Source organism: Cervus elaphus, chromosome 9 (genome assembly GCF_910594005.1).
Source record: "Cervus elaphus chromosome 9, mCerEla1.1, whole genome shotgun sequence".
Classification (NCBI taxonomy): Eukaryota; Metazoa; Chordata; class Mammalia; order Artiodactyla; family Cervidae; genus Cervus; species Cervus elaphus.
Window position 1 is genome coordinate 8,183,461 of NC_057823.1, and position 22,113 is coordinate 8,205,573.

General features: G+C 57.0%; 2 protein-coding genes and 1 long non-coding RNA gene across 6 annotated transcripts; 2 read left to right on the forward strand and 1 right to left on the reverse strand.

Moving 5' to 3' along the window:
* Window positions 1-445: 445 nt before the first annotated feature.
* On the forward strand, window positions 446-1,470 carry LOC122699209. The gene is made up of 3 exons (XR_006342569.1): window positions 446-480; window positions 1,094-1,154; window positions 1,303-1,470. It is a non-coding gene; the product is annotated as an uncharacterized LOC122699209 (long non-coding RNA).
* Window positions 1,471-5,277: 3,807 nt separating this feature from the next.
* On the forward strand, window positions 5,278-13,638 carry HOMER3 (homer scaffold protein 3). Of its 3 annotated transcripts, XM_043910879.1 has the most exons (11): window positions 5,278-5,460; window positions 5,860-5,912; window positions 7,174-7,255; window positions 7,341-7,497; window positions 7,954-8,085; window positions 9,729-9,836; window positions 10,922-11,043; window positions 11,545-11,701; window positions 12,034-12,144; window positions 12,254-12,340; window positions 13,174-13,638. In XM_043910879.1, exons 3-11 carry the CDS (start codon window positions 7,242-7,244, stop codon window positions 13,363-13,365), a joined length of 1,080 nt encoding a protein of 359 aa, XP_043766814.1. In that variant the 5' UTR covers window positions 5,278-5,460; window positions 5,860-5,912; window positions 7,174-7,241; the 3' UTR covers window positions 13,366-13,638. The 3 variants fall into 3 exon arrangements, with proteins under 3 accessions (XP_043766814.1, XP_043766812.1, XP_043766815.1); XM_043910877.1 differs by lacking the exon at window positions 5,860-5,912; XM_043910880.1 differs by lacking the exons at window positions 5,278-5,460; window positions 5,860-5,912 and adding an exon at window positions 5,504-5,528.
* A 547-nt stretch (window positions 13,639-14,185) lies between these two features.
* Window positions 14,186-22,080, reverse strand: DDX49 (DEAD-box helicase 49). Of its 2 annotated transcripts, none has more exons than XM_043910872.1 (13): window positions 21,911-22,080; window positions 20,682-20,805; window positions 19,954-20,039; window positions 19,743-19,864; window positions 18,991-19,178; window positions 18,709-18,849; window positions 17,669-17,744; window positions 17,284-17,360; window positions 17,022-17,119; window positions 15,750-15,824; window positions 15,037-15,125; window positions 14,858-14,929; window positions 14,186-14,759 (listed from the first exon to the last, which is right to left on the reverse strand). In XM_043910872.1, the coding sequence occupies exons 1-13, from the start codon at window positions 22,023-22,025 to the stop codon at window positions 14,571-14,573; spliced, it is 1,452 nt and encodes a 483-aa protein (XP_043766807.1). In that variant the 5' UTR covers window positions 22,026-22,080; the 3' UTR covers window positions 14,186-14,570. The 2 variants fall into 2 exon arrangements, 1 of the variants encoding a protein (XP_043766807.1); XR_006342570.1 differs by having other exon boundaries at window positions 14,690-14,759; window positions 15,037-15,144.
* Between the last annotated feature and the right edge of the window lie 33 nt (window positions 22,081-22,113).

Below are 22,113 nucleotides of genomic sequence, written 5' to 3' on the forward strand. Positions count from 1 at the left end.
TCGCCAAGCGGGAACACGGCCCCCGGAGCCCCTCCACGCAGCCTTCCCGAGGCCTCCCGCTCTCTGTTCCCACAGCTGTTCCTTCATGGCCCCAGAAGGCGAGTAGGAGGAGAGGGCAGGCGGAAGGGAGTCCATGTAGGCTGCTTGGCCGGAATGTGGGAGCTTGGGGTGGGGGGAGGTTCCCTGGCTGAGGGTCCAGAGTGTCCTGGGGCTGCCAAAGCCTCTGGACTCTGCTGGGACTGGGAAACTGAGGCTCAGGGCCTGCCGCTGCTCTGCACATTGTATAGTGTTCTGCATGTGTGCTAAGTCACTTCAGTAGTGTCTGATTTTGGTGACCCTATGGACTGTGGCCCACCAGGTTCCTCTGTTCACGGGGATTCTTCAAGCAAGAATACTGGAGTGGGTTGTCATGCCCTTCTCTAGAGGATCTTCCTGACCTAAGGATCAAACCCACATCTCTTGTGTCTCTGGCACTGAAAGGTAGGTTCTTTACCACTAGAATCACCTGGGATGCCCATAGAAATACCTCATTCTCTCCTAAGAGTTGAAACCCTGGGGAATTCTCTGGTGGCCCAGTGGTTAGTATTCTGCACTTTCACTGGCAAGGGCCTGGGTTTAATCCCTTGTTGGGGATCTCAGATGCTACCAGCCTGCAATGCACATCCGATCACATCTCTCCCTCTGTGGCTCCAAACTCTCCCATGGCTCCCCAGTACCCTGGGGTACTTGGAAATCCACCTACCTCACCACCACCCATGAGGTCCCACCTGGCTCCTGTGGCCTCGTGGGCCCTCAGCATCCCCCTGCTTTCTTCCCACTCACTCTGTTCTGACCACCCGGGACTCCTGGCTGTTCTTCCAACACATGAGTCCACCCTCACCTCAGGGCCTTTGCACATGCCATACATGCTGCCCAGAGCACTCTTTGTAACTTATGGTCCCTGTTGGGTCCCTCAGGAAAGATGCAAAGAGAGAGGGTCATGTGCCCAGGAACACACATCAAGTTGGGATGACTCCGGACTTACACCCAGACCCGTCTGACTAACACCCGCAATCCAAGCCCTCTCTCACCAATTATTTCACATTCAAAACAGGCCTCCAGACCAATCCACCATAGAGATGAATGAGTCTCAGCCTCTCCAGGTTTTGCTGCAGGTAAGTGCCAAAGACCCTCAGTCTGAGGCCCAGATCCCTGCTCAGGGGACTCCTAGGCCAACTTGACTCTCAAGTCTCCCACTGTCTCTCCTGATGTGGTCCTGGTTTTTCTGCCCCACTTTCTGCCCTTGACATGAACGGATGGTAGAGCCTTCAAGGACGGCACAGCCAAAAATAATCGGGCCCGACCTACCTCCCGAAAGTGGGGCAGCCCCGCCCAGACACCTGGTACGACGGAGGTAATTAGTGCATGTGGCAAATGAGGGTAATTAGGTCTGTGGGAACCAAACCACGGATCCAGGTTTGGAGTTTGGAGGGGGCTCAAGTTCTGCTTCCCTAACCCCCAACCCACCCTGATCCTGGGAGGTCTAGTCCATAATCCAGTGCCAGACCCCCTGCCCCAGCCTCTTCGTGCCGGGGCTGGGCTGGGCTGGAGTGGGGTGGGGGAGGTGGGTACCTGTCTTCATTACTTCCTGGGGGCTGTTTGTTTAATGAATTAACCTTGGCCTTTGGCAGAAATTGAAATAGATCTGAATTTAAGGTGGGGTCAGTTTTTGTGTGTGAGTTGAGAATCATCAAACTTTCCTCTGCCATGAATCCCATGCAGCTAACCCATGCTGGAAGACGCCAAAGCCAAGAGATGCCTCAGTTGAGCCCTTGAGATTCCCTCGGGCTGGGGGAGTCAGCCCTGAACACAGACACTTCCACCAGGAGGGAGTGTGTTAGGGAGGGTTTAGCAGGAAAGAAGCCTTCTTAGAGAAGAGGGCATGGGCGGGGTGGGTAGGGGTTTGAGGAATGAATAGGAGTTTGCTAGGAGGATACGATCCTGTGGCTGTCCCAGCTGGCAAACCTGGGGCCATAGGGAGTAGGAGAAGGAGGGTGGTTAGAGGAAGGGCCCAGAGCTAAAGATTTAGAGGATATCATGCCACGTTGGACCCATTTCTGTCTTCAGGAGCTCACATCTGGTTGGGACCCTTTGAACCCTGAAAGTCTTAAGAACTTGGCTCATATCAAAACCTCCTGTCCAGATAGCCAAGAATAACTATGATGTTTATAACGAGCAGACATTTATTAAGCTCCTAGGGTCATGCCCTCTTCATGCCAGGCCATATTGGAGCCTTACAGGAAGCCTCAGAAGTGGGTATCATTCTTAACGCATGTTTTATAGATGGGGAAACTAAAATACCGGGAAGGAAAGTGACTTCTTTAAGATCACTCTGCTGGTAAGAGGCACCCTGGCTCATGTGACATTGAAGGCCACCAAGGACCTAGGCAGGGCCCTTGGGATCTCTTCCTGCTGGCAACATTTACAGAGTTCCTGGTGCAAGTCAGACTTGCTCTAGGTGGTGGGACAGAGGCTTGAACAAAGTAGGCAGTAACCAAATCATGACATAAACAGACCTGAGTGGTCCCTGTAATCCAGGCCATGAGGTTGGGCATGTGGTTTTGGGGAATAGTGACAGACACTCTCCCCCCTTTGCTGCTCTGGTGGGACAGGAACCCTCCAGGGAAGAGAGACAATATAACTTCAGCCCAAAGTCTGGGTCAGATTTAACGAGACAGAGGCCGGAGCCTCACCTATAAGAGCTACTCTGTAGTGCTGCGGTCCATGGAGTCTCAAGGAGTCAGACATGGCTGAGCAACTGAACTGAGCTGAGCTGAGAGCCGAATGAGCTATTTCCTGCTTGGTTCCTCCCGTGGCAGGAAGCGCGTTCCCTCAAGTCCTTGCTCAGCCCCAAGAGGAAGCTGTCCTTTCTAGTCACCACCTTGGGCTGGCGGCCTCTGCTCGTCCCTTAAGGACATTCCCAGTCCTTTGTAAGAGAGGCCCAAGGACCAGGCAGAAGAGGGCTCAGGCCGAGGTGGGAGAGGCAGCTCAGGGCAGCCTCCTACTCATCTATGCCCGGGGAAAAGTGAGAGGCTGATGGTGTTGCCTGGGTTCTTCCTGCCTCCTCCCCCCACCCCAGCCCCATGAGCATCAGCCCATTCTCCAGGCAAGAAAGCCGAGTCTACACTGACAGAATCATTCTCTCAGTTTGAGCTGGACTAAGACAACTGCAGGTCAGGGCTGCTCAAGGCCAGCTCCATCCCAATCCTTCCTGGAGACTTGAGAGGGGACCCCATTCTCCGTCACGCTGTCGCCTCCTGCCCACGTAAGGGGTAAAGTCTGCCGAGGCTCCTCGCCCACCCGCCCCCCACGGAACAGCCACCTGGCCCCAGTTCTACAGCCGGCCAGTACTCAGCACACGCTGAGTGGCTTCCAAAAGCCTCGGCCCTGCCAGCACCTTCCCAGTTACTTTTTTTTTTTTTTTGGTTATAAGGAAAAGTCATTCTCTGCACGGAACAGACGGTATTTTCTTTGTTCCCTACAGTGTTCAAGCGTTTTGTGGCTTTGGGCCTGAGAGCGAAGCCAAATCCCTTGCTTATGCAGATGCCGTGTGAAGTTAGAGGCAGGTGGAGAAAGTGAGTCTGTGGCTCTGTTTCCTGAGCTGGAGTGATAGTCCCTCTCATGCTGAGAGAGGTTCAGGCTCAAGGATGGGTCAGTTCTGGCCACAATCGGACCAGTAAATCAATCAGGGATCCCAAAGAAAGGGATGGGGTGGTGCAGCAGGGGTGGGCGAGGTCCCTACCAAGCTCAGGATAGTCAGAGAAGCATCTGGGAGGTGAGGGGGCAGAGGAGCTGAACCTAGAAGGACAAAACAGAATACAAGCCTTTGAGAAGGGCATTCTAGTTGGAGGGAACAGCTTCGGCAAAGGCTGGGAGGGAGGAAAACTCAGATCTTGGCCTGGGATGAAGGCTCCAGAAACAACATGACCTAGGATTCACCTAAAGGTAATTTGAAGGGAGAGACCAGCTCAGATGTGGGGGAAACAGACAGACAAGAACAGGGAAAGCAGTCAGAGGAGAGAAAAAGCAAAAAGCCTCGAATGTGGGCTTCCCAGGTGGTGCTAGTGGTAAAGAACCCACCTGCCAATGCAGGAGACATAAGAGATGCAGGTTCCATTCCTGGGTGGGGAAGATCCCCTGGAGGAGGGCATGGCTACCCACTCCAGTATTCTTACCTGGGGAATCCCATGGACAAAGGAGGCTGGCAGGCTACAGTCCATGGGGTCACATAGGTGAGGCTCAGAGCTTCACGGAAGTGCAGGCCTTCCTTGGTTCAGTGCCCCTGTCCACAAACCCCGTGGCACTGTGTGACTCTGGAGGAGCCTCCAGAGAGAGGGTGGAGCTGGGACTGACAAGGGGGCTCCGCAGGCTTGGACCAGGAGATCCTGGCTCAGCTCTAGAAGTTCCGTCTCCCAGAACTGTAGGAAGGCATGGACTCCGAGCAGTAGTGACAAGCCCAGGCCTGTGGACCTCCAGGCAATTCACCCATTCAGTGGCAAGTGGACATGGATATTCCCCCAACCTGGGATTTGGGGACCCTTTAACAGCAATGATAATCCTAATCCAACCTCATCAACACTGTGACAGCCGTTTGGGGAGACACAGAAGCCCCAAGGTGGACAAAAGCTCGCCCCTGGGGATCAGAGTGGGGTGGGAGAGCAGGCAGGAAGGGATCTGAGAGGGCACCTGGGGTCAAGCCCCATTAGGCGCCTACTGTTCGCCTCTCTCTCATCTTCTAGCCTCCTCTCCCCAAGGTCTCTTTCTTCATTTCCCGCATACAGGCAAGGAGGACCAGCCACGCCTGGGTCCGTCCACCTAGGGCAGATGCGCCCTGCACCTGGACTCCCTTCGGGTGAAGAGGGACCTGACTCCCCATAGCAGACAAAAGCAGCCGTGGCCCAGAGGATCGGGGACACCCCCCACATACACCCTTGAAAGGGGGATGAGGCCACCTTGTCCTTTGTCTGCCGAGGTCTGTCTGCCTGTCGCCTGTGTCTCTGCCTCTCTCCTCCGTCTCTCTGTCTCTGGGTCCGCGTCTCTGGCTCTGCCCCTTTGACTGTCCCCCTCCGCACCCTCCTTAACCTCTTGCCCTCCATCCTTCCCCTCTTCCTCCCTGCCCCTGCCCCTCCCTCTCTCCCGCCCCCCCGCCGCGGAGGGCCGGCAGGGGGCGCTGCGGGGCGGCCTCGGCGGCCCGGGGAGGCGGGGCGGGCGGCGGCCGCGTCGGGACCCGCCGCGATGGGACCGGAGGCGGCGCGGGCGGCGGCGGCGGCGCAGACAAAGGCGCGGGCGGCGCGGAGGGCGGCGCGGAGGGCGCGGGCCCCGGAGCCAGCGAGCGAGCGGGGCGCCGGGCTGCGGGGAGTCGGCGCCGCGGGGCGGCACCCGTCTCGCGCCCGGACACTTGCGGGGCGCCGAGCCGGCAGGGTGAGCCCGGCCAAGCGAGCCAGCGCTGGGGGTGCGGGGGGCCCCGAAGTTCCAGAGCCCCGGAGAGGGTACTGGGGGGGGGGTCGCCGAAGTTCGGGATACGGAGGCTGGGGGGAGCTGGGGGAGCCCCGAAGTGCCAGAGCTTGAGAGGGCAGGGGACCCCGAAGTTCCGGAGTCGGGGTCAGGGAGGGGACATTGGGAGGGGGTCCCGAAGTTCCGGCCCCGTCGTTGGAGAAGGCTGTGAAGGTGTCTCCGAAGTTCCGGACCTGGGGTGGAGGGGCGATCCGAGGGAACCCCGAAATTCCCGACCTGGGAATGGAACGGTGGCAGGGGGTCCCCGAAGTTCAGGAGTCAGGGAAAGCGCGAAGGATCCCCTAAGTTCTGGACCTGCGGTTGCAGGAGGTAGATAACGTGTCCCCGAAGTTCTGGACCCGGAGTGTTGGAGGGCCGTGGTAAGGGATCTTGGGAAGTTCCAGGGCTGGGGGCAACACTTCCCGAAGTTGGGGCGTCCTGGTCCTGACGCAGGTGGGGTCTTGATCCCGAATGAATATCCGATTCCCTGTAGTGGGGCTCGTGGGGTGGGGCTTCGACCACCAAATGCAATGTTGGATCCCGGACACCGGGCGGGGTCGAGCTCCCCTTGGGGAGCCCCGCGGCCGGCGGCGTCCGAGGCGCATGACTAGTTGGTGAGTAACTTTCCCCAGTGCAGCAAGTCGCGGCAGGAGCGTCCGGACGGGCAGGAGGGACCCGAGTGTCTGAGACCCCTGCGCCCGCGGAACCCCGGCTCGACCCGGGACCCACCCCCAACGCCGGCCAAAGTCACCGCCCCTCCCCCACCCCGAGCTCCGGTTTCAGACCCTGTGACCAGGACAGCAGCTGCCCAGAAGGAGGGGGTGCACTCCCCCCTCTGACCGCGGGGGCTCCAGAGTCCCGGCCTCACTTCCCTCGGTCTGCCTGCCCTCCACCGGGTCTCTCCGGGACTGGCCCCCACCCAGCCGCCCGTACTGGGATTCAGTGGTGATGGGTGGCCAGCCCAGTGAACCTGTTCAGCCGCATCTTGTCTTTTTAACTAGGTTGCAGGCTCCCTGGGGATTTTTGGTCTTTGACTCCAAGGTGTGCCTCTGCTCTAGAGTGGAAGCTGAGGGGTTTCTTTGGGGGTCCTGTGGGGGACGGGTGTCCCAGTAAGCACCCGCTATTGCCCCACTCTTTTGATGGAGGCCCTGCTTTGAAGAGTGATGGATGAATGTCAGAAGGTACTGCACAGGATTTGGCCTTGGCCTCCTGGGCCCGGCCCAGAGATAGAGAAGACTTCACTGGGAGTCCTGTAAGCAGGAAGATGTGAGATTTATGCTGGGATATCAGGTACCACCTGACTCCTGTCAGAGGCCACCTCCATCTGGAGGATGTTCCTGCAACACTCAGGACAGGAGATGGCCCCTGGTGGCTCAGATGGTAAAGAGTCTTCCTGCAATGCAGGAGACCCGGGTTTGATCTCTGGGTTCGGAAGATCCCCTGGAAAAGGGAATGGCTACCCACTCCAGTGTTGTTGCCTGGAGAATTCCATGGACGGAGGAACCTGGCAGGCTACATTCCCTTCACTTTTGGATCGAAATTCTGTGAATTGTGTACTTGCTAGTGCGGTCCTGGGGTTAGACGTGCTTGGCCTCCCTCATCCTGGCAGGGGGGACACTCACAAACCCCCTCTCCCTCCAGAGGCCAAACCAGCAGTTCCTACCATCCCACTGGCTGCTGCTTGGAGCCCGCCCAGACCAGCCTGACCAATGTCCACAGCCAGGTCAGCCTCTGCTTCTGCCAGCTTGACCCTGAGTCCCCGGGGGTGGGTGTGTCTGGCTCCCACTGAGCACCCTCTCCCCACACAGGGAGCAGCCCATCTTCAGCACACGGGCACACGTGTTCCAGATCGACCCAGCCACCAAACGGAACTGGATCCCTGCGGGCAAACACGCACTCACTGTCTCCTACTTTTACGATGCCACCCGCAACGTCTATCGAATCATCAGCCTTGGTGGTGCCAAGGTCCTGGTGGGGCCTGGGTGGGGTGGCAGGTCCCAAGGATCCCAGGGACAGGACTGGGTCCATTTACTGCCTTGCTGTGTGCCTTGGGGGCCAGGGGATACTCTGAATTTTTCTGGGTCTCCATCTTGTTCCTGAAATGGCTCAAACCAAGTGGTGCTAGTGGTAAAGAATCTGTCTGCTGATGCAGGAGACGTAAGAGCCATACGTTTGATCCCTGGGTCAGGAAGATCCCCTGGAAGAGGGCATGGCAACCCACTCCCGTTCTCTTGCCTGGAGAATCCCATGGACAGAGGAGGCTGGTGGGCTGTAGTCCATAGAGTTACAAAGAGTCGGACACGACTAAAGCGACTTAGCACAGAAGGACTAGCACAAGGCGATTTTCTCTGGGGGTTTCCTATTGATTATTACCAGTTCCATCACCCATGAGCTTTTCTTCCCCACCCCACCTTCCCCCAGGCCATCATCAACAGCACTGTCACTCCCAACATGACCTTCACTAAAACCTCCCAGAAGTTTGGACAGTGGGCAGACAGCCGCGCCAACACTGTCTATGGCCTTGGCTTTGCTTCTGAACAGCATCTGACTCAGGTGGGCCTGCGGGGGTACATGGTGGGAGGAGCCGGGCTGGGGCTGGGTCTTCTCTTGTGTGTACTGGGGGACCCTGGACAGATGCTGGGCCTCCGTCTTCCCAGCAACAGAATGGGCATACAGAATTGGACCAGCCTGTAGCCCCTTCCCACTTCCCTGGTCCACATCCCAGCTCAGTTGGCCACCTGCTTTGATTTTGAACACACCCTGCTCCTCTCTGGGTGCCTTTGCTGGGCTGAGCGCTTCCCCACACCCCTGGCACTTCCCTCATTACCACCTCCCTCCACCCTCTGCTGTTTCTAGAATTCGGCATTGTCTTATTAATTGTTTCCCTTTATGGTTCATGCTCTCTGAGATGCTTTTCTTCTCTTTTCTTCTAGAAGCATTAGTTTCCCTTTCAAATTTAGATCTTGAATTAATTTCTGCAGGCGGTATAAAGTAGGAGTATTTTTTTCACATATGAGTATTCAGTTGCTCTTGGGACTTTTTTTTTGGCCACGCCATGTGGCATATGGGATCTTTGTTCCCCAGCTGAGGATTGCATCCCCTGCCCTGGAAGTGTGGCGTCTTAACCACTGGGCCACCAGAGAAATCCTGGAACAGTTTTTGAAAACACTGCCTGCCCCCAACACCCCCAATGAATTGCACTGGCCCCTTTGCACAAACCAAGGGGCTGTATATCTGTAAATATTTTTAACATTACTTTCAAGCTAAGAAAATTTATTTTAAAATGTAAAAAGGTGGGGGTGCTTCCTAGGTGGCTCAGTGGTAAAGACTCTACCTGCCAATGCAGGAGAAACAGGTTCAATCCCTGGACCGGGAAGATGTTAGATGCTGCGGATCAATGAAGCCCGTGCGCCGTGACCATGGGTCCTGTGCTCCAGAGCCCAGGAGCTGCAACTGCTGAGCCCGTGTGCCCTAGAGCCTGTGCTCTGTAACAAAAGAAGCTGCAATGGGGAGCCTGGGCACCGCAACTAGAGAGTAGCCCTTGCTCGCTGCAACCAGGGAAAAGCCCAAGCAGCAATGAAGACCCAGTACAACCCAAAATAAATAAATACATAAACACATTTCTTTAAAAAAGGTTCCCTGGTGGCCTAGTGGTTAGGATTCCAGGCTTTCACTGCCACGGTCCAGGTTCAATCGCTGGTCAGGGAACTGAGATCCCACAATCTGCTTGGTGCAGCCAAAAAAAAAAAAAATGTGTATCCTACCCTAGCTGGAAAACAGGTATGGGAGATTAATGTAAACTATAATATAACAAAAATGAGAACAGGGTGATTACTTTCCCACTGGCTGCAGGTGCCTGTCAGAGGCTCCAAGTCCAAGACCTGCTTTCTCTTTGTCACAAAGGATATTCACAAGCGTCCCAGGCATGAAAGACAGATTAGCACCCACCTGAGGCTCTCCTTACTGAGATAAGCTGATTGAGAAGGAAAGGGGATCTCTTTCTCAAGGTGGCCTCTGTGAACATCCCACCCCAGCCCTCTAGCCTGATACCCACTCTGCTCCTTGGGCATCATCTTCCAAGCCTGTTCCCTCTCTTCCAAAGACAGGGATGGTGCTGGGTGGGAGTCGTGTGGTGGGGCCCTGGTGGAGGGGGCTGGGAGTTTGTTGACTGTCTGTTCCTATCCCTCATCCCTCAGTTTGCTGAGAAGTTCCAGGAAGTGAAGGAAGCAGCAAGGCTGGCACGGGAGAAATCTCAGGATGGGGGAGAACTCACCAGTCCAGCCCTGGGGCTCACTGCCCACCAGGTCAGCACTCCTTGTCCCAGGCCTGCCAGGAACTCAACTGCTATGAAGGGGAGGGGTCTAAATGCTATGCCGGTGCTCAGGACCAAATGCTCACTGATGATGTAAAACTAGATCCATGGCAGGGGCCATGGAAGAGGGTGTGGGTGCCACGAGAGCATGTCATAGGCCTGTCTGAAAGTTAGATAAAGGAAGGCCAGAAAACCAGCTCATGTGGCAGAGTTGAAATGTGAAAGTTGAAATGGCTAAGTAGTGGTGCATACTTGCATACTGTCGCTTCAGTCGTCCCCAACTCTTTGTGGCCCTATGAACTGTAGTCCACCAGGCTTCTCTGTTCATGGGATTCTTCAGGCAAGAATACCAGAGTGGTTTGCCATGCCCTCCTCCAGGGGATCTTCCCCGCCCAGGGATCAAACCTGTGTCTCTTATGTCTCCTGCATTGGCAGGCGGGTTCTTTACCACTGAGCCATCTGGGAAACCCTAAGTAGTGGGGTGGGATTAAAAAACTGTCCCTGAGCATTTCCCCCTACTAACTTATTCAACATCATTTATTGACCACCTACTGTGTGCCAGGCCAGGACTGGGCACAGGGCTTAAGAAGATAAAAAAGTAGGCTGGTCCCTGCCCTCAGGATTGTGGTTCAGGCACCAGGTGGATTCATAATAAATTTAGCCTAATGGAGTAGGTTTCCCGTAGGAATTTTAAATAGCTGTTGAAATTTGGCCCCAGGAAAGGTCATTGCGGTGAGGGAATAGCGTCAAGGCTTCAGATTGCTCCCCGATTTGCAGATGATGAGTATCTCTCTCCCTGGGTTTAGGCTAGCCTACATCAGGTTTGTTCTTGGTGGGTTGGTGAGAGCCCAGCAGGCAAGGAGGCGGGACAGGGCGCCAAACTACAGCCCAGGGGCCATGCGGGGCCATGGATGGTGGGCGAGGGGGGAGAGGAACGATCGGATCCCAGTGCTGGGAAGGACCTGCCCCCTCTCAGTCAAGACCCCTGACATCTCAGCCCTAACCCCAACCATGACCTAACTGGCCCTTAACGGAAGCCACGCCCTACTGTGACTTCACTTCTATCCATTCCCTTAGGTGCCTCCGAGCCCCCTCGTCAGCGCCAATGGCCCCGGCGATGAGAAGCTATTCCGCAGCCAGAGCGCGGATGCCCCGGGCCCCGCTGAACGCGAGCGGCTCAAAAAGATGCTGTCCGAAGGGTGAGGGGGTAGCGAAGGGTACAAGGGGCGTGGCAGGACGAAAGGTGGGGGAGGCGAGAGGAGGTTCTCAGAAACTGTTGGGACTCGTTCAAGTGGCGGAATCTGACAGTGGATCCACGCCTGGGATCCCCGAACACGCCTGGGTTGGAGAGGAAACACCCAGATTACGCCCCTTCCAGAGCCGACCCCGCTTGCCTCATCCATTCCTCGGGGCTAACCCTGGCCCGTCCACACCTCCCCCAGCTAATTCTAAACCCACGGGTGCCTCCCCGCCACCCGGTTCTGTCCACATCCCATGGGTTGATACTGCTCGCCAAGCGGACTGTGTCTCGCGGAGCGGACACAGAAGGGCCTACTCTGACCCCGGCTCCCCGGGACGTCCCCAGCCCCCTGTCTCTTGACCCCGCCCACAACCCCGCCCCAGACCCGGCCCCGCCCTGGCCCCGCCCCCGGCCCAGTGAGGCCCCGCCCCGCCCTCTGCCGACACCCGTGCTGTCTCAGCTCCGTGGGCGAGGTGCAGTGGGAGGCCGAGTTCTTCGCGCTGCAGGACAGTAACAACAAGTTGGCGGGCGCCCTGCGAGAGGCCAACGCGGCCGCCGCCCAGTGGAGGCAGCAGCTGGAGGCCCAGCGCGCAGAGGCTGAGCGGCTGCGGCAGCGGGTGAGGAAGCCCCACCCTCCCAAAGACCCCAGGTGGCCCAAGGGTGACTGTGAAGCCCCTGCCCCCTGTCTGTCCTGGGCTCACCTGGCTGGATGCGTGCTCTCGGCAGGTCACGTCCCAGAGTCTTAGTTTCTCGCTCCGTAGTGTGGGTCTGAAGTGATGTCGGCCCAGAGGGTCGTCAGACCCTAAAGTCCTGCCTGCCCGAGGTGAGGTAGTGGCCTGGATGTGGAGGGATGAATTCCCAGTCATGGGCTTGACTGATCAGGAGGCGTATTCCCGGGGTGAGGAGGGTACAGACTGAGCCATCAGGGCTGACCTTCCTGTCTGCACAGGTGGCTGAGCTGGAAGCCCAGGCTGCCGCCGAGCCACCTACAGGCAGTGAGAAGGAGGGACCCGGCCAGTCATTGGAGCAGCTGGAGGCACTGGTGCAAACTAAAGACCAGGTGTGTGAAGGCATCTGTTTGCATGTGTGTTTCCTCGGGCTTTGCCTTCCTTGATCTCCTGCAGGGGAGCCAAGGACCTCAGAACAGATTCTGGGAACTTTTTCACTAGGAGATCCAGACTCTGAGGAGCCAGACTAGTGGGTCCCGTGAGGCCGCGGACACTGCTGAACGTGAGGAGACACAGCAGAAGGTGCAGGTATGTGTGGTTGCTGTGGGGTGGGGTGTGGTGACTACTCGCGGCAGCCAGATCCTGCTGTGGGACGGACATGATCTTCCCTTCCCACGGGTTCTGGGCAGCCATGTGCCTTCCCGAACCTCCGTTTCTTCACCTATACATGGAGTCAGGAAGACATCTAAGGTTGTGAAGGATTCAGATAACCAGGTGCATGGAAGGACTGAGTCAAATGATGGTTATTAGGACAATGTTTCATCTTCTTCCATTCATTCAACAAGCAGTTTTTGAGTCTCTGTTGAATTTCCATTCTTGAGCCCTATCAAACCTCACACATCCCTGTCTGAGGCCAGAAGCTTGCATTTGTACCCAGATGTGGCTGACCTGGCTTTCACTGAAGACTGTATCTGAGGAACAGTCATAGGGGCATGTCCTGTGAGTCCAGCAGGTGGAGAAGTTAAAGGATCTGGTACCCCAAAGAGAGTATTTCAGGGAATGCTCCCTGTTGTCTCCTGGCAGCATGCACAGCAAATACAGAGGCCCTGAGGTGCGGAGAGAGTATTCAAGGAACCACAAGGAAGCCAGAAAGGCTGAGCAGGAATGAGCAAGGAGAGGAGGGAGGGGTCTGAATTTCATTCCCAGAACAATGGGTGACAGGAGGATTTTGAGGAGGAATGTGGTCACTTCAAATTGGCTGGGGGACCAGGGAGTGTCTTGGGTATACGTAACTGGGAGAAAGCCAGCAGACAGGGAGAGTTTGGCCCAGAGGGAGGGCTGTGGTCCCCGGCACCCGCTTTGAGATGCTGGACCCTTCAGACTCGCTGGGGCCCCCAACACTGCCTACCCTCTCCCCGTAGGACCTGGAAACGCGGAACGCGGAGCTGGAGCACCAGCTGCGGGCCATGGAGCGCAGCCTGGAGGAGGCCCGGGTTGAGCGGGAGCGGGCCCGGGCTGAGGTGGGCCGGGCCGCTCAGCTCCTGGATGTCAGGCTGTTTGAGCTGAGCGAGCTGCGGGAGGGGCTGGCCCGCCTGGCCGAGGGCGCGCCCTGAGTCCGGCCTCCGGGTCTGCATAGAAGGGGCCTGTGGGAGCTGGTTTTACCCGAACGACTCCCGCCTGGGGCACAGGCCAGGCCGCAGGCGGCACGGTGGGCCAAGCCCCCTGGCAGGGACTGGGGCCCGACTCAGCCTGGGGAGGGCTTGTCCACAGACTCCAGCCGGCCCTGGCTGTTCACAGCTCAGAGGCTGTTTTTGAGCTTTTCATTGTGTAGAATTTCTAGACTCCCCAGGGCGCGTGCTGGTGCCCAAATTACATTTCTAAGCGTGGCTGTGTATGTGTGGTGTCTGAGCAGCTGGGTATACCTAACCACCATCACTGGACCCTCTGTCCATCTACCCTCAGTCTGTGTAGGGTTTGGTAAGCCACTTAGAGGGTGAGGTTCAGAAAGCCTGAGGGAGCATGTCCAGGACACATGTCTCTGCTTCCCCATCTCCTTAAGCCCTGCCCATGTTGTCTGGACCAGTACAGACTAACATGGACCCTGATTAAGCCCCCCACTTTCACTTCACTCTGGCCACAAACCCCAAGTACAACCAAGTGGGCAAGCTCCTAGAATGTGGCTGTGTTCACTAGGCATGGAAACGATCTCTCCAAAACATCATGTCTACATCCGGATAGTAGAGCGGTTGCTATACCCATTTTCCAGATGAGGAAACTGAGGCCCATATAAGGGACTTCACCCACCCAAGGTCACTCGGCTGGAATGGTCAACACTACAGTCCAAAGCTTTGGGCCTGGCCCGACAGGAAAGAACCAGTGGGTGGGGTGGCAACATGATGTTCCAGGGGACTTGAGAAGTACAGGCAGCCACATCCTCTTCTCGCTGCCCCTGCTCCCCAGAGTCAGACTGCAGAAGTTAAAAGACTCATTTATTAAGCACCTCCTGCAAGTGACACACCTTTGCTCATCACACATCCAGGGTGACCCTGGGCTGGGGTCACTGTACCCCAGGTGGACTGGGGCCCAACCTCATAGCCAGTGTTCTTCCTTCCTCAGCAGCCCGCCTCTTGGCCAAGGCTCTGGAAAGGGGCTGCCAGAGGCTGCATGGTGGAGGGCTGTGCACTGTACGTGGGTGTCAGCGGGCTCTGCTGAGGGGCACTGGGCAGGCTGGCAGAGGGTCCTGTCCTCAGGGGAGGGCGCTCCAACCCTCAGCTTGATGGAGGAGTCCCAGGCTAGGCGAGTGGGTGCTGTGCGGAACTCAGGCTGGACCCTGAGTGGCTGCTGGGCACAGTGAGGCCTCAGGCCGGGCCCTGGGCGGGCGCCCCCTGCGGTCAGCCCTGCTGGCCTTCTGCCGCTGCAGTGTCTGCTCAACTTTCTCCTTGAAGCGCCGGTTCTTCTGCTTGATCTTGGCCAGCTCCGCCTTGCGCTTTGCCTCCAGGTCGGGGTCCTGGCACAGGGAGGACCGGAAGCTGGCTAAGCTGACTGTCTCCCCTGGGGACCCTTGCGCCCTGCCCCTACCACACAGACAGCTCCGCCAGCCCTCACCTTCCCCTCCAGAATCATCTGCTTCCGCTTGTTAATCTCCTTCTTTTCATCAAAGTTGGCCGCCTCCAGTTTCTGGGCAGGGGGGAAGGAGTAGGGGGAGGGAGAGACCATCACGGGGGTTGCCACCTTAGAGGAAGCACCCTGGGTCCCCGAGGACGAGCCCCTTCCCCAACACTCACAATCTCACACTCCCTCCGCACCACGTTGACCTGTGTGAGGATCTGTAGGACCTGGGCTTCCTCCACTGAGAATTCCTCCAGCTTCTTTTCTGTGGGGACAGCAGGGACCTGGGGTTGGGAGGGGGCAGGGAGGGGCAGGCACCACAGGGAGAAAGATTTCAACCATGTAGTTCTCCATGCAGCAGGGCATGCAAGGTCATAGAGAGTCATATCAGATAAAGATCAGGTGGGCAAGAGCTAGGTACAGATTGCTCTCTTTTTCTGGTTGTTAACAACACTATGAATTTGATTAGGAGTTTTTTTTTCTGAAAACAGTGTCCATTAAAGTCAAGATGTTTCTGAATCTCAGGACAGTCTGTGCAGTGGTTGGAGATGCCCCAGAGCTTCTCGGTCTTGGATATACATTAAACCACCCAAGGGGAATTTTGAAAACATGCCTAGGCCACAGCCCTGGGGCTTGACTCATCTGCAGGGACCACCCACACACTGTGGTCTGAGAAACCAAAGTCCCTTCCCATCAGACGTGGCTTTCGGCTGCTGGAGGCCATGACGGAGTTTCTGCTTCAATAGCTGGGCCAAAGAAACTTCTAGGGGGGTTGTGTAGGAAGGAAAGCGCAGTTTAAGCCTCCTCCCATGAGCAGACAGGCAGGCATTGACAGGGTGAGTGGACGGCTCACCCGGAGGCACCACCCTCCCCCCCTACCCCCACTCACTGATCTGCTCCTCGATGGCGTGAACCAGGTGGATGTCATACTGCGTCACCAGCGTGATGGCCTGTCCCTGCCGCCCTGTGGGGACACACCCAGATTATGTGCTGGAGGCCAGAAGGGGCCGATACAAGCAGGTCCTGACCGCTAGGTGGCTCAGAGCTCCTCTTGATCAAGAGGAACTGTACAGGAGCTCAGTGGGTGGAGGAATGAGTGGAAACGAAGGAAGCTTAGAGCGTCAGGTCTCAGCCCCCTGCTTGATCTCTATGTGGTAGGCAGGTCTATCCCAGGGGAGTAGCAGGACTCCAGGGAGAGGCGGCTGTCCTGCCAGTTTGGCCTTAATCAGGGGCCGGTGACGTGGCTGATTTCCCTTTTCGGTATGGCTGCCAGGGAGCTCAAGCCCAGTTCTGTCAGCAGGAAGCCCAGACAGGCTTCAGCTCCGATCTCTACATGCCACCTTCTCTGTTCCCGGTTTCCATGAGACAATGTACTAGAACAGCCTTGGGAGCTGACCAGGCCTGAGACCCTCAGAGCGGCCCCAAACAGGCGTCACATTCTTGTTACCCATTGCTGGATGAGGCAGTGGGGGCCCAGAGAGCTGATGTGACCGGCCTGAGGCCACAGGGCAGGAGAGAAGGGCCAGACCCAGTCTGGCTCCAGAGACCATGGCTCTGTCCACTCCAGGTGTGAGAAAATCTCCCGGACTCTGTGTCCCTTCCGGGTGGGGCTGGGGAGCAGACGCAAGGCTCCTACCAGGAGTCACAGCAAGTGGCTGAACTTGAATGCTGAATCCCTCAGGGCAGCATCTTACCCATCAGGACCCATACACCTGTTTGCTGCTGGGCTAGGGCAGCCAGCCCTGACAGGTGAAGGGGGCTTGAGTGAGGCAAGAGGTAGTGGTGGGGAGGGGGGTTGTGTGTGCCGTGTCCCCAGGGGACAGCTCAGCGCTGCCTGGATCATGTGGAGAAGACACACCACCCCCACCTAGGTCTTTTTGTTTGTTTGGGGGGATTTTTGGCAGTGGTGTGTGGGATCTTCCCCAGCAAGGGATCAAACCCGTGCCCCCTGCATGGGTAGCGCACAGTCTGAAACGCTGGACCGCCAGGGAAGTCCTGCCCATGGTTCTGAAAGGAGGATTCCCCCAGCTTGCGAGCACTACCTCTAGTCTCTCTCACCTGCAGTCTGTGGCCCTCCCGTGCCCCACCAGCTTGTGACTGGCTCTGCGTGCTGTGCGGGCAGGAGGGTGGGTGCCCGAAGGCCGCCCCGCCCTCTGCTCACCTGCGCGGGCTGTCCGGCCAACTCGGTGGATGTAGATCTTTGGGAGTCCGGGGGTGTTGTGGTTGATGACCACCTGCACAGTGGGAATGTCCAGGCCCCTGGAGGCAGAGGTCAGTCAGCGCCTCTGTCCATGTGGGGAAACCGAGGTTGGGACTCACCCAGGGTCACTCGGTGGTGAAGTGGGGCTGCCTGAAGCCAGCCTCCCTCTCTGGCCCTTTTGTGGGGGCCACCGTGGGGGAGGGAGCACCCTGGAGCCGCTCACCGGGAGGCCACGTCTGTTGCAATCAGGATCCGGTAGATGCTGGACTTGAACTTGGCCAGGGCGGCAAAGCGTTCTTTCTGTACCAAATTGGGAGAAAATTGGGGCAGGGGAGTGTCAGGTAACATCCCAAGAAATGTTTCAGAGTTTATGCTTACTGTGTCAGGCCTGGGGACATGCACGACAGAGGCCAGGACAGTCTCCGCCCTCAAGGGGCTCACAGTCCAGCGAGGGAGATGACCTTGAGGAGGCCAGAACGGGGCAGATGGGGCGGCAGGAAGAGTGTTCCAGGCAGAGGAGAGGGCCTGAGCAAAAGCCCCGGAGCGGGGAGGCATCCCCAGGGCGAGGCTGGTCGGGGAGGGCTCTGGGTGGCCACCTGGTGCCTCACCTGTTTCATCATGGAGTGCAGAGCAACAGTGGGGAAGTTGAACTTGCGTAGCATCATGCATAGGATCTGGCAGGTCCTGGTGGGAAGGACAGGCTGTCGGTCCATCTAGTGCCGGGGTCCTGGGAGGGTGCTCCGTCCCCCACCCCCCTGAGACCCCTAGCAGTGGCCTTGCATGACTGGGGAAGGAGAAGCGGGAGAAAGGATGCCGCGTCCTGCCTGCTGACCCCTTCCCTGGCCTAAGCCAACAAGAGAGCACTCTACGTCCAGGCTTTTCTCTTCTGGTAGCCCAAGAAATTCTTGGGGGGCAGTGGTCAGGACGTCTCCTCCGTGTGCTGTGGGCTGCCCTTCTATGCTGGCTCAGGCTAGACCAGCCTACAGCTCCTTGATGCTCTCCCCAAATATGTGAAAGGATTTTGAAATCCCCGGGTCTGTGGAGGGGACAGCCGTGGGGGTGATGTGCTGGGCCTCAGTGCCCCCCTGAGACCACAGCAAACTGGCTGCTCCAGGGCCTTCCCAGCTGCTGCAGGGGTCTCCTGGGGAGAGCCCAAGGCCTTCAGCTCTTCCAGTTAAGGGCAGGTCTGAAAAAGTGAAAGTGTTAGTCCCTCAGTCTTGTCTGACTCTTTGCAACCCCATGGACTGTAGCCCACCAGGCTCCCCTGTCCATGGAATTCTCCAGGCAAGAATACTGGAGTGGGTTGCCATTCCCTTCTCCAGGGAATCTTCCAAACTCAGGGATTGAACCTGGGTCTCCTGCAGTGCAGACAGATTCTTTACCATCTGAGCCACCAGGAAAAGGCAGGTCTGAGGACTCCCAAATCCTGGCTCTGTCTTCATGGGGATGACCTTATTAGCAAACTGCTTGACCTCTCTGAACCTCCTTGAGTGGATCCTCTGAAACTGCTGGTCAGAGCAGAGGCCCTGGAGTGCCAAGACTGGCCGTGTGCCTGACACCTCCAACCGCAGACCACCTGCTGGACCTCCATGAGGTGCAGGGGGAGGGATGCCTAGGGGATGGGAGCGGCAGGCCCGCCCATGCTCACTTGCACGTGTTGGTGAAGATGATGATAGACCAGTCCTCATGCTCGTCCTGGAAGTTCTGGATCAGGTGGACCAGGTAGGCATCCTTGACCTTCTCAGGCACTAGCAGGTAGCGCTGGTCCAGCTGTTCCACGGTGCGCACCCTGGGCACGGGCAGATTTGTTTCCCCTTCTGTTGAATGAGGTCACTGCCCGCCCCGCCCATGGTCAATGACCTCTGTTGGACACCTCCGCCTCCAGCTTGTCCTGCCCCATCCCGCCACCAGAAAGTAGCTATGGACTCACGGGGCCTGAGCCTCCCAGAAGAAGGGCTGGTTGGTGGCCAGGCCCTGTAGCTCCCTCAGTGTGTCGGTCAGCGTGGCGCTGAAGAGCAGCGTCTGCCTGCGGGCGGGCACGGCTGCCAGGATGACCTCCAGGTCGATGGTGAAGTCAGTGCAGCCCTGCTCCAACAGCCGGTCCGCCTCATCCATCACCTGTAGCATCAGCCGCAGCAGGCAGGGGGTGGGGTGAGGCCGCTGTCCAAGGCCTGACCACCAGCCCAGCGCCCAGCCTACCTCCTCCACGTGCCTCCTTCCTGGGCTCAGACATGCACCCTGGAGCACTCTCCCTCGAGGTCTTGGAGGCCTGCCCTCTTGCCCATCTCAGCTTCAACGTCAACTCCTCAGAGAGGCCCTGCCCTCTACTGACTTTTTAGTGTGTGCATGCATGCCCACTCAATTGTGTCCGACCCTTTGTAACCCCAAGGACTGCAGTCCTCCAGGCTCCTCTGTCCATGGGATTTTCCAGGTGAGAATACTGGAGTGGGTTGCCATTTCCTCCTCCACGGAATTTTCCCCACCTAGGGATCGAACCCGCATCTCCTACATCGGCAGGCAAATTCTTTACAACTGAGTCACCTGGGGAGCCCATCTTTTCTAGTACAGGCCCCCTTTTGTTGGTCCCTGAGATGTCATTGTCACCATTCCTAACTTGGTAACGGATGGCCTATGGGACACACAGTTCCCAAACGGATGAATCAGGGCCCCAAGCTGACTCACCAGGAAGCGGATCTTCTTTATGCTGAAGGTGTTGGAGCTGCGGAGGTGGTCAGCCAGGCGCCCTGGTGTGGCAATGACTACGTGTGGTTTCCGGGAGAGCTCCAGGGCCTGGGCCACCATGTCTGTGGGTGGAATTCGAGAGATGGGGCTAGGTAGATGGTCTGAGGCTGCAGCAGTCCCATGCCCAGCACCTCCTTGGGTCCCCCCATACCCATGCCGCCGACGATGATGCAGTCTTTCAAGCCCAGAGGCTTTCCCAGGACACGGAACTGCTCTGCGATCTGATAGGCCAGCTCCCTGTGGGCATGAAGGGGCCAGACTGAGTCAGATAGGGGTTTTGTGCCTGCCTCTCATTCCCGTCTCCATTAATAGGGCCTCCTGCTTGCATCTTTCCTGTTCACACACTCTCCATGGCTCCCAGTCCCCTTTGGACAAAGGTTCTGGTATGGACTGTTGGAGGCCCAGCTCTCACTAAGCTGGGTGCCCGAACAGAGTATGGCTTGTCCTCGGCCAGTCCCACCCAAACTGGCCTTTCCTCATCCCACGTCCTCAGCAATGGCCTTGACACCACAGTTATCAAAGCCCGAGACCCAAGTGTCAACCACCCCCACCCACCCACCCCCCACTGCTGCTCCAAGGCTGGTCAGTGGGTCAGTGGTCAAATCCCCTCCTCTCTGCCCCCAGCTCTGTCCAGGCCTTTCCTCTGCCCATGTGCCTACTTCCTGGCCTTCCTGCTTGCCCTGAGTCAAGCCCTGTGCTCAGCACTTTTCACACACCATCTTGCGAATTCTTCAGCACCTCTAAGGGGTGGGCTAACTTCTGTTCCCATTTTGCACACATGGCAAGTGTACTCAAAGAGGTAAAGGCACGTGCCCAAGAGCACCCAGCTGGTTAACTCACCCGAGAAGCGTGTGTCTGTGTGTGGGGTGTGGGACTCACCTGGTGGGTGTCAGGACGAGGCAGAAGATGCCATAGGGATCCTCAGACAGCTTCTGCAAGATGGGCAGGACAAATGCTGCTGTCTTGCCACTGCCTGTCTTGGCACAGCCTAGGCAGTCCCGACCTGGGCAGAGAACAGAGCAGTGTCACAGGTACAGACAGGTATTCCATCAGGCACAGTTTACAGCAGCTAACATTTAATGAGCAATGACTATATGCTCAGGCTTCCCTGGTGACTCAGTGGTAGAGAATCCACCTGCTAATGCAGGAGACATAGATTTGATCCCTGGGTCAGGAAGATCCCCTGGAGAAGGAAATGGCAACCCACTCCAGTACTCTTGCCTGGGAAATCCCATGGACAGAGAAGCCCGACGGGCTACAGTCCACGGGGTCACAAAAGACTTGGGCACATCTTAGCAACTTAACAATAATGACAAAAACTGTATTCTCAGTACCAGCCTGTGCCCTTTCTATTGAAAACATTATGACAACTTTCCATTTAGAGTAATTGACAAATTTAAGGAGGGTGAGGCCATTATCATCCCCATTTAACAGAAGGGAAAACAGAGTCAAAGGTTTGCCCAGGACATACAGCCAGTGAATAACAGCCTAGACTGGAACCCACATCCATTGACCTGAGATACCTGCTACTAAACACGATTTCATTTTGACTCCTTCCCAGGGATCAGAGCTTGGGAAACTCAGAATGTCCTCCTCAGTCCAGAATGCCCTCCCCCAACCTGCATCCTATTCTCCCTACTGACTCTTCGTCCCTGTTTATTTAATGCCTTAACTTGTCACATCCTAAGCTTCCTGAAGGCATCTCTTTTAATGGCAAAACTGGGTTGGACCAAAGGGGTGGAGAGAGGAGCAGTCTAGGGACCAGAATCCTGGATTTACCAATAATCTTGACAACCTCAATTGCCATTTGTAAAATGAAGATAGTAAAGCAAGTTCTACCGAATTTTCTCAGTACTATCTATTAGTTATTCATCAAACCCTCTCAGTGATGAGACTACGAAAGTTTCAGAGATTACATCATTTGTGCAGGCGAGTCAGTAGTACAGCCTAAACGTCAACATCACCTAGTCGTCCTCCGGAACCCAGGATCGCCCGTAAAGTCCAGGGCTGCCCCTTGCCTCACGGGACCCGCGTGGGCAAAAGCTGAGATAAGGCAAGAGAAGCGACAGTAGCGGGGAAGCCTCCTGGAGAGGCCAAGCCACACTCACCCTCCAAGATGGCAGGGATGCAGCCCAGCTGCACGGGCGTGGGCTGCTTCAAACCCATCTGCCGACACTGTTCCACGAGCCACGAAGACAGCCCGAGCTCCGCGAAGCCTGCCATCCTCGCAGCCAGGGCAGTGTGATTGCTCCTGTGAACGGTACTTCCGGCGCGTGTCGATGACGTCACGAAAGCGTTACCGTTTATTGGA

What these genes read in the sequence shown, in the direction of transcription:
- HOMER3 (XM_043910879.1), top strand. An exon ending in TGGGGCTCACTGCCCACCAG is followed by an intron (nt 9,837 to 10,921) that starts GTCAGCACTCCT and finishes CCATTCCCTTAG; the next exon opens with GTGCCTCCGAGCCCCCTCGT. An exon ending in TGGTGCAAACTAAAGACCAG is followed by an intron (nt 12,145 to 12,253) that starts GTGTGTGAAGGC and finishes CTTTTTCACTAG; the next exon opens with GAGATCCAGACTCTGAGGAG.
- DDX49 (XM_043910872.1), bottom strand. Translation starts at nt 22,025, where the DNA reads ATGGCAGGCTTCGCGGAGCTCGGGCTGTCTTCGTGGCTCGTGGAACAG. An exon ending in TTCTGGGAGGCTCAGGCCCC is followed by an intron (nt 18,850 to 18,990) that starts GTGAGTCCATAG and finishes GCCCGTGCCCAG; the next exon opens with GGTGCGCACCGTGGAACAGC. An exon ending in ATCTTCACCAACACGTGCAA is followed by an intron (nt 17,745 to 18,708) that starts GTGAGCATGGGC and finishes CCTTCCCACCAG; the next exon opens with GACCTGCCAGATCCTATGCA.